We start from the raw sequence: 12,843 nt of genomic DNA, 5'->3' as shown, positions 1-12,843 counted from the left end.
CTAATTGGGTTTGAGGCCCACATAGAAGAAGATAAGAAAAGTTTCTTGTTTTGGCTTGCAAGTCTGTTTCCCACAGCGATTCCTACCAGTCCACTCCATTGATTGTTGTCCAAGTTTCTATATGTTTGTTTGTTGATACAGTTCGAATCAGTCTTACTCTTCTAAGGTCTTTATTTTGAGGATGTATGAAGATTAAATACACATTATTCATAAGATTATATTAGTTCTTAAAGGTTTAAAATATTTGACAACTTAATGAACCAAAACCAAATTAAAATCTATGAACCATTAGAAAGAACCATTAGAAAACTCATTTTCTTGTTTTGATTAAGTTGTCAAATATTTAAGCCTTTAAACTAATGTAATCTTTTATTAATATGCATTTGATTCTTATAGGTCTCCAAAATGAGTACCTTAGGAGAGCATGACTCCAATTGGAATATAGGAATCTCGTCCGTTTAGTGACGGAGCCTATACTTTAACATTTGCCTGCCTGAAACTATCTACCATCTGCCATCTCAATCTATATTCATCTGCCATATATCTGGAATCTGCCTACCCATCTGTCCGCTTGTAGCAGAGCCTACTTGTTCGTGTAGCGGAGTCTGCCTAGCTACCTGTTTGCATGTCCGCCTAAAGAAGCTTATATCTGCATCTTCTTGTTGACAATCTTATGTTGCGTACTAGGTTGTTGGGAAATAAATTGGTTATAAATTTGCCATTTAGGAGATTCGAGCTCAAAACTTCTTACAACTGAATATGAATACAACTAAACTGTAATACTAAATGACTATATATATTCAACTTGAGTGTAAGAGGCTAATGCACCGCATATTATGAAAGTCGAATCTAATAGCTAAAACACTCGTAGTATTCAATGCTACGTAACTTTAAAGTCATACATGTGTCTCTTGTTTTGCACTCTTCTCATGTTTTGTTTGCAATGTCTCTTGAGATGGATTTTCACACTACATTTCTACAATTCTTCTAATAAAGATAGATCTAAACGTGTCTGGGGTCTTATCCACTAAACTGTTAGACCCGTGCATATTATTAAATGACTTACGTCATATAAAAGACTTACGTCATATTAAATAACCTGCGTCATATAACAAGACAAACTTGAATTCTATTAAATAGAATTGCAGTGCAGCTAGCAGCTTCAGTTTCTGCCACTCAACCCAAATGCTAGCTCTCTGCATGCTATTCTCTCTCCATCTTGTAAACTAAAAACCTCGTCGTAGCTATTTATTAGGTAATCTTTATTACTCATCATCAAGGTCATTGAGTGCATATATATTTAAGTTATTATGGATACAAACGTCAAGGAAATGAATTCAGATGTGGAGAACCCGGCAGTAGAGGAAATAGACAGGTTCGTACACTCTCTCTCTCTCTCTCTGTATTTCGAATTCTGACCTTAGCTTGCTCTTATTTGTCACTCTCAAAGTATAGCAGCGCACCATGTTGCGCAATCTGGTGTAGCGACGGGAAATGTGTGATAAAACATTGGGATTCACAGAACGCATACGAATTTATGCTATTTGGAACGCAACGATTGAATATATGGTCATTATAACACCTTATGTTCCTTTATTTTTAAATTTTAAAACACCCAAAACTGCATAGTGCCGAAGTCGAAGCGCCGGTGGCGAGGCGACGGAACTCATCTAATCGGATGAGAGGCAGTAGCTGGCATCGGAGTTGTATATGGTGGCCAATTTGATTCACTTGTCAGACTTCAAAGATGCGATGAGTAGACTTCAGTGAAAACTTTAAACAGAGACAAACTTCTTTCTACAGACACAGTGACACGTTCATAACCATTCCTCCAAGGAAGCATTGCGTCACATTTAACAAAGACAAACTCTTATTTATACTAATTTATGGGATTGGCTACAAATATATACACAATCGTATATAATATTTCTTTGAAGTGAGGTCCCTCTTGCGTTTCTTCAGGTGCCCTCCTTCAAGATAGCTTTACTTGATTTGATGTTCTAATGAAATCGTTTCCCTTCGAAAAAGAGATAGATATATATATATATATATATATATATATTATATATACATATATGACCTAGTTGTTGATTTGTCTGAACTTGTGTAAAGTTGCTAATTTCTCTCTTGAGTTTTAATTTTAGCCGATTATCCCTTGAACTTTTATAAATAGTCAATTTCCCCTTAGTGTTAGATTTTGAAATTTTTCATCTAATTTTTCATCCATCTTGGTCACACGGATAACACATACCAATTGTATAAGGGCAAAAATGTAATCTTGTTTTGGTAAATTGGGCACAAAGCCAAAGCCAATACTTTGTAATGTCCCAGGGGAGGGGAAAATTGGCTAGAATTAAAGTTCAAGAGAAAATTGGAAACTCTATACTAATTCAGGACAGAAATTTGACAAATAGTAATATGTTGTAGGCCTATTTGATTGAGCTATCTAAGGGATTAGAGAGAGAGAGGGGGCCGGCAGCACTAAGAGGGAGAAGAAAGAGATTTAATTGTGAGGTGTATTTGTATCACCCGATTGTACCTTTATTTATAGTAGTAGTATAGACAAAAACCTTATCCTTTTAGGATTACAAACTCTTAATAGGTAATCAACTCCTAATAGGAATATAAAAGATACTAAGATTTACACGATTACATTCCTATTCTAAATATGATTGCATCACAATATATATATTTATCATCTGGAATATCAAAGTGAGATTTGGCCTTTTTTTAATAAAGTAATTTTTGTATTTTGTTGTGTATATAGTGAAAATTTCTAAAATATTTTGGTAGTAGTCTGATTTCATTTAGACTTCTTGTGGACCTGTCGTGGTCTTCAACTATCCACATGAATTATATTTGATCATTAGATAGTAATTTTATTAAATATATAAGTATTGTAGTCAATTTTGTAAAATTATTGTTAAATTATTATTCATTATTATGTTACATTATGCAAGGACGGATACTTGTTTTAGTGAAGAATGTCTGAAATATATCTAATAGCTGCTACTAGAATCGGATTTATATCTTATTTTATCTTGTTTAATTTGTTAGCTCGAGGGGTTCATATATTAGGGTTTAGGGTAAATGCATATGAATTTCATTCGTTGTTTGTTGCGTGTTTCCCAGAAAGGTTGTAGAACGTGGGAGAACTGGGAAGATTTTTGATGTGCTCAAGCGGACGATTTTTGATGAGCATCAGAAGCCTTACCTTGAAAGGTGGAACAGTATAATTGTGATCTCATGTGTATTTGCTGTCTCTCTGGATCCTTTGTTCTTTTACGTTGTGAACGTCCATCAGGAAAATAAGTGCCTTCATACGGACAAAACGTTGAAAATTGTTGCTCTTGTTATGCGATCTCTCACGGATGTCATTTTCCTGGTGCATTTGATATGTGAAATTTTAGACTCTGCAAGGGACAAAATATGTGAAATTTTATACCCTGCAAGGGACAAAAAGTCGGAGCCTTCAGCCTCCGGAACGAATACCCCGAAAAATGAAACGTCCAAGAGGTTAATTCAATATGCCAGGAAAATAGCTAAGAATGTGTCGTGGTTATCCATCATAATTGACGTTTTAGCTGTTCTTCCCCTCCCACAAGTAAGAGAAATTAACTAAACTCTAATTTTTATTTATTTTTTATTTGGTAGCTAGCTGAAATTGATGGATTTCTATGTTCTAACCCTGGTTTATCTTTTAAATTTCTGCAGCTGATTATACTAATGTTTTACCCAACGAAAGACTCAGGATTTGTGGAACACAAAATGTTTGTGAATGTGTTTCTTCTCGGTCAATATGTTCCAAGAATTTTTCGAATTCACCTGTCCGCCAAGTTATTCAAAGACAAGAATGGGAAATGGGCTAATGGTCTATTCAACTTGTTTCTCTACATTCTTGCCGGTCACGTAAGTTTCAACTCAATTGTCATTATATTTTAATACTTTGTTAATTACTAATGTTGGATTATGGACCGATGCAGTTTTTTCGAAAATGATTGTGTAGAAATATGACTATTTAAATTAATCATGTTGAACGTTTATAATATATAGGGTTTGAGAAAACTCATATGTGGTAGGATTTCGGATTTCTAAATTAATTACAATTGATATTACGTTCCGTTAATTAAGGAGAAGATTCCGGATTAATTAACTCTATAATTCTAACACCACCACCATGTCATTTAATATTACGGTCTAGTGACATTCCTCTTCACTTGTAAGTGAGAGGTCTTAGGTTCGATTCTCGCCAAAGATGAATTTGAACTACATTGTAAGTCTTAGTCCACTCCCCCACTTCCTTAATGTAGATACTATTGTTTGTTTATAAAAAAAAAATTAAAAAAACAAAAAACACAACCACCACCACCACTCACCACCCCCCGCAATTAATTGACGATCTTGATTGCATGTTATGGATTTAGGTACTCGGAGCTTTTTGGTACTTTTTCTCTGTTCAACGAGAGGCATCATGTTGGCACGAGGCTTGTGTAAAACTTAGTGTTGCATGCAATGACACTATTTGCATTGGATGCAAGGACACTTTGTACTGCGATAGTGGGAATATTACTGCAAGATATATTATCACACCTCACACGCCTTGCCGCCCGTGGCATACTCTATATGCTGGGAGTCCTAAAGAAAGAAATATTATCAAACAACTAAACGAGAGTTGCCCGTTGCGTATGCCATATGATGACAATACTACTGCAAGAGATATTACCAAACATCTAAACGGGAGTTGCCCGTTGGATCCAGATGCTCCATTTAACTTTGGAATATTTCTCGATTCCCTTAAAAATGAAAACCCGGATCAAAAGTTCGGAAAGAAGTTTTTATACTCTTTTTGGTGGGGCTTGCGAAATCTAAGGTACATTGTATATCCATTGACAATCAACAATTTTCAGAAAAATATGTAACGAATAAATTTTTTGAGATTATCTAATTCGGCAACATTGTCTAATATTTTGCAGTAATTTTGGGACAAATCTGGTAACAAGTACGTATGTGTGGGAAAACTTGTTTGCGATTCTCATTTCAGTCATTGGCTTGCTACTGTTTATATATCTCATTGGAAACGTGCAGGTTGGTATATTAAGTCTCACTGTACATTAACTTTCGACAATTTTTCTGTGTTTGGGAGTTGGGACTGCGGAGATCATTCTTCAAGTATATTAAGTAATTGTTTGATTTGTGGCGAGACAGGCTTTTATGCAGACGGGAGCTACACAAACAGTGTACATGAGACGACAACGTAAAAAAAAAAAGGAAGCTATAAAAACACTTAAGAAAGTATGTTCCTCAACCTCTATCTCTCACCATTAATTTATGGAATACATTGTTTTAAAACAAAATGACATTAACATTCGATGTTTGAATTACAATAATGATAAGATTGCACTATAATCTTAAAGTTTATAGTCCATAGTTATGCAATAATGCTAAGTTAGTCAACAACACAGAATCACATTGTTATTACTAAAACTAGGTTAATGTTACATTCATTACAAAATTATTGTTCAAATTAAAGAGTACAGTAGATTAACCTGTGTATGTAAACTACAGATACCAATGCTTAGAGACATGGATGAAAAAGTGTTCAAGATGATGTGCGACTATCTAAAGCCAGCGACGTACGTTGAGAACAGCTTCGTTTTTCGAACGGGAGATCCACTCGATTGCATGCTGTTGATTACCGAAGGGACAATGTGGACCTACACGTCGAGTGACAGTCATGCTGGGCAAGGAATCTCATCAGTGGCCATCAAGCCCCTCGGGAAAGGTGACTTTTACGGGGAAGAGCTTCTCGATTGGGCATCAGACTTCACCGAAGTTCCAGTCTCCAGCAAACATGTCAAAAGTCTTACAAAAGTAGAAGCATTTGTGCTCATGGCCAAGGACTTAGTCTCTCCACTCAAATCACATTGGGACTTGCTCATTCGTTACAATCTTGAAGAGTCGAAGGAGATGACACTTTCTGCTTTTCTTCGTTCCAATACCAAGGCGCAATGACTTCCGCCTCCGTCCCTAGCTGAAATAGGGGATGACAATAGTGTTGAATTGTAATCTTGTCTTGGTCCAAGACAATGGATCCAGCCCATGTTGAAAAGGCAATACAAGCACAATGGATGATTCATGCAAATGCTAGAGAATTCTAGAAAAAGCATGTACGTTGAATGCATGCATAAAATATCTATGGCCTTTTGTAGAGAGACCTAGAATCTTGTAAAATTGTGTGGACATACGAAAAGCTAGAAAGATCTAGAAATAAGGTAAGTTGGCAAACCTTGCCTATAAATAGGTGAGGTGCTAAGCTATGTGATGTAACCAAGAGAACAAGTAGTAAGAAGTGAGAGTGTCAAGTAAGAAGTAAGAAGAAGCAACAAAGCTTCTAAGAGTGTTTAAGTGTTTCCTCTTGTACTAAGTTTGTGTGAGAATAAAAATTTTGTATAATACTTTGAGTGTTCTTTCTTTCTCTTGCCAATCAATTCCGCTGCATTACATTCTCCTTTGTGAGATAAACATCTCCAAAGTAATGAAGTCTTTTTACGCCCCAACAAAGTGGTACAGAGCTATGGCTAGCAACGCTATGGCAGCCTTCCAAGTTCCAGTACTCGACAACAACAACTTCGATAATTGGAGTATCAAAATGAAGGCCCTTTTGGGAGCACATGATGTCTGGGAAGTCGTGGAGAGAGACTACAGTGAGCCAGAAGATGAAGCTACTTTAACCCAAGCCCAGAAGGAGAGTTTGAAAGATTCAAGAAAGAGAGACAAGAAGGCTCTTTACCTCATCTACCAAGCATTAGATGACAATGGCTTTGAGAAAGTCTCAAGTGCAACCTCCGCCAAGCAAGCATGGAAGAAGCTTCAAACCTCTTACAAAGGAGCCGAACAAGTGAAAAAGGTTCATCTTCAAGTGTTAAGAGGTGAATTCGAATTTCTACAAATGAAAGGGTCTGAATCAATCTCCGATTATTTCTCAAGAGTCTTAGCCGTTTTCAATCAATTAAAAAGAAACGGAGAAAAGTTAGAAGATGTTAGAATTATGGAGAAGATACTACGCTCGTTGGACCCCAAATTGGAGCACATTGTCGTGATAATTGAAGAAATTAGTATAGAGCAATTAATGGGTTCGCTACAAGAATATGAAGAGAAACATAAGAAGAGGCAAGGGAATGACGAGCATCTCCTTAAGATGTATGTCCAGCCAAAGAAGAAAGAAGAAAGCTTCAACAACGAGAGAAGCCAGTACGAAAGAAGTCGTGGCCAAGGTCGCAGACGTGGACATGGACGTGGACGTGGACGTGGTTGGAACTTCAACAACCATAGTAACTACGAAAGAGGAGAAAGCTCAACAAAAGGTCGTGGAAGAGGACGCTTAAACTTGAGGTATGAAAAATCTCAAATTCAATGTTACAATTGTCAAAAGTTTAGGCATTATGCTTGGGAATGTAGAGCTCTAAGCAACAGACTTGATAAGAAGGTCAATTATGTGAAAGAAGAGAAAGAAGAGAATGGCATTGTTCTACTAGCATGCAAGAACAATGATGGAGACCAAGACTATACATGGTACCTTGACACCGGTGCCAGCAACCACATGTGCGGAAGAAAAAGCATGTTTGTTGAGCTCAATGAATTAGTGAGTGACAACGTTTCTTTTGGAGACAAATCCAAAATACCCGTAAAAGGAAAAGGTAACATCCTTATTCCCCTGAAAAATGGCGGTCATCAAATAATTTCAAATGTTTACTATGTGCCCAATATGAAAAGCAACATTATGAGTTTGGGTCAACTTTTAGAAAGAGGTTATGATATTCACATGAAAAATTATAGCCTTTTTCTTAGAGATGACAAAGGAAGATTAATTGCCAAGATAAAAATGTCAAAGAATGCGATGTTTCCCATGAACATTCAAGCAAAATGTCTCAAGATATGTTACAAAAACATATCCTGGCTTCGACATCTTTGTTTTGGGCACCTTAACTTTGGGGGACTGAAGTTATTATCCAAGAAGGAGATGATGAGAGGCTTACCATGCATCAGTCATCCTGATCAAGTTTGCGAAGGATGTTTACTTGGGAAACTGACACGTGCCTATCCTGGTATTCAGGGAATATCAATCCCAAGATGGGTGACCTACTGGGAAGTTCTCATGTGAGTTCCCAGAAACAAAACCGTGAGGGCGTGGTTGGGGCCCAAATTGGACAATATCGTGCTACAATGGAGTTAAGCCCGGGATGTGGTGGGGGCCCGGGTTGGGATGTGACAGAAACAGTTCAGGAAAAGCTTTCCAAATGAGTCGACCACAAGAGCCCAAAAGCCACTCGAGCTCATTCACACCGATGTGTGCGGTCCAACAAAACCAAGCTCTTTGGGTAAAAATAATTATTTCCTTCTCTTCATTGATGATTTTTCAAGGAAAACCTGGGTATATTTCTTAAAGCAGAAATAAGAGGCCTTTGGAGCATTCAAGAAGTTCAAAGCCGCTATAGAAAAATAGAGTGGTTGCAAGATCAAAGCCATGAGATCTGATCGAGGAGGAGAATTCACTTCGAAGGAATTTCAAGAATTTTGTGAAGCCAATAGAATTCGTCGACCTTTGACAGTTCCAAGATCCCCTCAACAAAATTGTGTGGCGGAAAGAAAAAATCAAACCATGCTCGACATGGTTGAATGAAAGCATAGACATCTTATTGAAACCACAGTCACATTGTTACAAACAGGCAAAATACCCTATCAATTTTGGTCTTTTGCATGTCAAACAGCTACCTATCTTATTAAAAGGATGCCTACTCCCATATTGTCTATAAGTCTCCTTTTGAGGTCTTATATGGTGATGTCCTAGTTATTCATCACTTAAGAACATTTGGTTGTGCCTGTTATCCTTTATTAAGACCATATACTTCCACTAAACTTCAAGCAAAGACTACATAATGTGTCTTCTTGGGCTATGCATAGGGTACATTTGTTATGCAATTTCTCAAAATAAATTCTTTGTGTCTAGACATGTGGTGTTTAGTGAACGTAAATTTCCTTATACAGATTTATTGGCATAAACTCAACATAAATCTTTTCCTTCTGATAAGCTTGATGGTCTTTCTCCTTCTCTTGTGGTTACATCGTAAAACATGATCACCTTGCTTTATCTAGTCATTAACTCAAGTGCAGTCCCTCCATCATTATCCCCATTTCATACTTCAGATCATTATAAGTCACCACCAAGTTCTCCACCTGTTGTAGTGTCTCCACCTATATCTCAAAATCCATCACTCTCACCTGAGTCACAAAGTTCCTCTAAGTCCATTACTGGTGCAGTTTCAGACACATCTCATATCCCTGTGGCACTTGGTCATATTACTGATACTTTGCAAATGGTTCTCTCCATACCACCATTAAACTTACATCCTATGCAAACTAGGAGTAAAAATGGAAGAAGGCTTTCCTATCTACACTTGTTGCCGCCAAAGATATTGATTTGTCTATGTGTGAACCATCATCATACAAATCTAGTCTTAAGAGTTCAATGTGGTTTCAAGCAATGAATGAGGAAATCAATGCTTTGCATAATCAAGGAACATGGAGTTTAATATCTTTACTTGCAAATAAGAACTTGGTGGGGTGTAAATGGATTTTCAAAATCAAAAGGCATTCAGAGGGGTCTATTGCAAGGCATAAAGCCCGATAGGTTGCCTAAGGCTTTAGTCAAGAACCTGGTCTTGATTACAATGAGACTTTTAGCCCGGTTCTTAAACCCACCACAGTGAGAATTGTTTTAGCACTAGCAGCTTATTTCAATTGGCTCCTTCGGCAACTCAATGTCAAGAATGCATTCCTCCATCGAATTTTGCAAGAGGAAGTGTACATGGCTCAGCCACCTGGCTTTGAGGATCCCCAGAATCCATCTTTGGTGTGTAAAGTACATAAATCTCTCTATGGATTGAAGCAGGCCCCAAGGGCATATAATGATAGGTTTACTTCTTTTTTGCCTCAGTTGGGATTCCAAACCACTTACTCTGATTCCTCCTTATTTGTGAAAACTGTTAGTGCAAATGTTGTGATATTATTGCTCTATGTTGATGATATTATCATCACAAGAAGGGAAACCAATGAGATACAACAAGTGATCCGTGACTTGACTTCTGAATTTGATATCAAGGACTTATGTCCTATTCACTTCTTTCTGGGAATTCAAATTTCAAGATTGCTAATGGTTTGTTTCTATCACAACAGAAATATATGTAGAATTTACTTGTCAAAGCAAAAATGATTGAGTCAAAGCCCTGTGATACACCTTGTCTCCCACATAAAAGATTACTTACGAATGATGGTGAGCCTTACTCTAATCCTACATTGTATAGAAGTGTAGTGGAAGCACTCCAATACCTCACATTCACTAGACCCGATATTGCTTTCTATGTGCATCAAGTTTGTCAGTTAATGCAAAATCCAATGGTTTCTCATTTCACCGCTGTCAAAAGGATTTTGAGGTATTTGAAAGGTACTATGGATTTTGGCATCTCCTACTCCAAAGGAGATTTCACCTTACATGCTTTTAGTGATGCTGATTGGGCGGGTGATCCCAATGATCGAAGATCTACAACAGGTTTGGTTGTGTTCTTAGGCAATAATCCTATCTCGTGGTCCTCTAAGAAGCAACAAACAATTTCCCGTTCATCAACTGAGGCCAAGTATCGTGCTTTATCTTCCACTGCAGCTAAGCTTGATTGGATCCAACAAATTCTCACTTTCCTGCATGTTCCAATACCTGCAACTCCTGTGCTCATTTGTCATAATCTCTCTGCTATAGCACTGTCCTTCAATCCTGTCCAACATCAACGGACAAAACACATTGAAATTGATGTGCAATTAGTTCGAGAGAAAGTTGCCAAAAACAAACTTATGGTGCAGTTTGTGTCATCCAAAGAGCAATTTGCTGACATACTAACCAAAGGGCTCAGTGCTCCATTATTTTGTATTCATTGTACCAATCTCATGTTAGGATCATCCAAACATGAGATTGCGGGGGGATGATAGAGATATATTGTAAGGCTAGGATATTGCCACTTGTATGAAGATTAAAATGTTAGTTAGGCAGTTAGTTTGTTAAGGAGGTTGAGGTGTGTATAAATACTCACATATGTACTTGCTTAATGACTAAGAAAATACACATAAGTTTTACAGATTTCTACTTCTCTCTCTAGAACTCTCGACTCTCTCTCTCGCTCTCTCTATTTTTGTTGGTTAACACATATTACTAAATAAGGTAAATTACACAAAACTACACTATCTGCATGAAACATGCAGCTAATTTGCTGCAGAGAATGCTACCGAACTTCGGTTTCTGCCACTCGAATGCGCTCTCTCTCTCTACTTGATCCACCTTATAAACTGAAAGCCTCCTAAACTTAGCCATTCAGGTACCATTGCTGTGAGCTTCCATGTAGCTAAACTCTCTCTCTCTCTCTCTCTCTCTCTCTCTCTCTCACACACAATTTCTTTTACTGTCAGGCTAGCAGGGAAAACTGAATTACTGATCATCACGGAGTGTCATAAACTCGATTGAGTGGTTATGGCCAACAGAGATGTGGAGAACCAGGCAGAGGGATTAGTACTTCTTTACATTTAGACTGCAATATTTTTTTTTCAAATATAACTTTGTATCAAACACTGGGACTCATAGCTGTACTGGCTTTGGCTGGTCAAAATACTTTATCGATCGTATGGGTGTAACTTGTCATTATGATCCATGCACAACCTTCACTCATATGTTGCGTTGGGGCAATTAAGTGTTAATTAGTGAGATTCTCTCATCTCCGTCATGTCCACAAATCTCTAGACTAAAAAGTTTAATAAGTTGTAGGGAAATGAATCAATACAAGGAAATATTAATTCACATGTTATCATCCTAAGTCTAGGTTATCTCTCCCGTAAACCCCAGCCAATCCTGTAAATGTCTCGATGAATATCTCCTTCATGCCAAGCAAATTGCAGATGCTCTTGCTGCCATCAATAAACCAGTGGATCCGGAGTACTTAGTCACACCCATACTCCATGGACTTGGCCCTGAATATCTTATGCTTCGCACTGTCATTATCCAGACCACACCTCTCCCCACGTTAAATGATCTTCGCGCTCGTATTCTTGATTTCGAAGCTCAAGACCCTCATCTCACTAATTCCTCTACTTCATTTCATACGGCTCTTTTTACCAATCATCGACCACCAACCCCATCTCAACCCTATTCTAATCAATCCTCCAATTCATCTGGTGGAGACCATAATAATCGGTTTAACAACAATCGAAGCAATTCTCACAGTAGCAGTAACCATTACAACAATAACTATTTTCGGGGCAAGTCATTTGTGTTTCAATATCACCTTACGCTTTCAAATGGCGACCATTTAGTTTTCTGCATTTCGTCTGTCTGCTTATTTTTTCTCATGAACTCTCATATGCATATCCTTGTACATGACACAGCCCTTATGTCAAGGCCGTCTCTGAGATTTCGGAGACCCTGTACAAAATTTATAAAAGGGCCAACCCCTCCTTAATATAGTTCCAAAACAAACTTTAGGACTTACTGATTGTAGATTTACAAATATCATTCAATAACAAGTAAAAAGACTTACAAGCATAGCTTTCACTAAATAATCAAAAGCACTTCAAACTTAAACAACCAAATAAGGAAAAAAAAAAAAAAAAGCTTAAAAAACACTAACTTCAAAGTTTCACTTGAATATATAACATTATTATGTAATAAATTGGAGGAAAAAAAATCGTTTTTTAGGGTATTGTTATATCGGCACTTCAAATATCTCATTATGCACTCCAAATTTATAA

General features: G+C 37.3%; 1 protein-coding gene and 1 pseudogene across 1 annotated transcript; both read left to right on the top strand.

The window, feature by feature from the left end:
* Positions 1–1,310: 1,310 nt before the first annotated feature.
* LOC137734573 (cyclic nucleotide-gated ion channel 1-like) lies at positions 1,311–6,066 on the top strand (annotated as a pseudogene).
* Positions 6,067–6,574: 508 nt separating this feature from the next.
* On the top strand, positions 6,575–11,034 carry LOC137734572 (uncharacterized). Its single transcript, XM_068473810.1, has 4 exons — positions 6,575–8,095; positions 8,273–8,347; positions 9,995–10,213; positions 10,438–11,034. The coding sequence occupies exons 1-4, from the start codon at positions 6,575–6,577 to the stop codon at positions 11,032–11,034; spliced, it is 2,412 nt and encodes an 803-aa protein (XP_068329911.1).
* Positions 11,035–12,843: the final 1,809 nt, after the last annotated feature.

The sequence above is a fragment of the Pyrus communis genome, chromosome 5 (assembly GCF_963583255.1).
Source record: "Pyrus communis chromosome 5, drPyrComm1.1, whole genome shotgun sequence".
Lineage (NCBI taxonomy): Eukaryota > Viridiplantae > Streptophyta > Magnoliopsida > Rosales > Rosaceae > Pyrus > Pyrus communis.
This window is presented reverse-complemented; position numbering and strand designations above follow the sequence as displayed.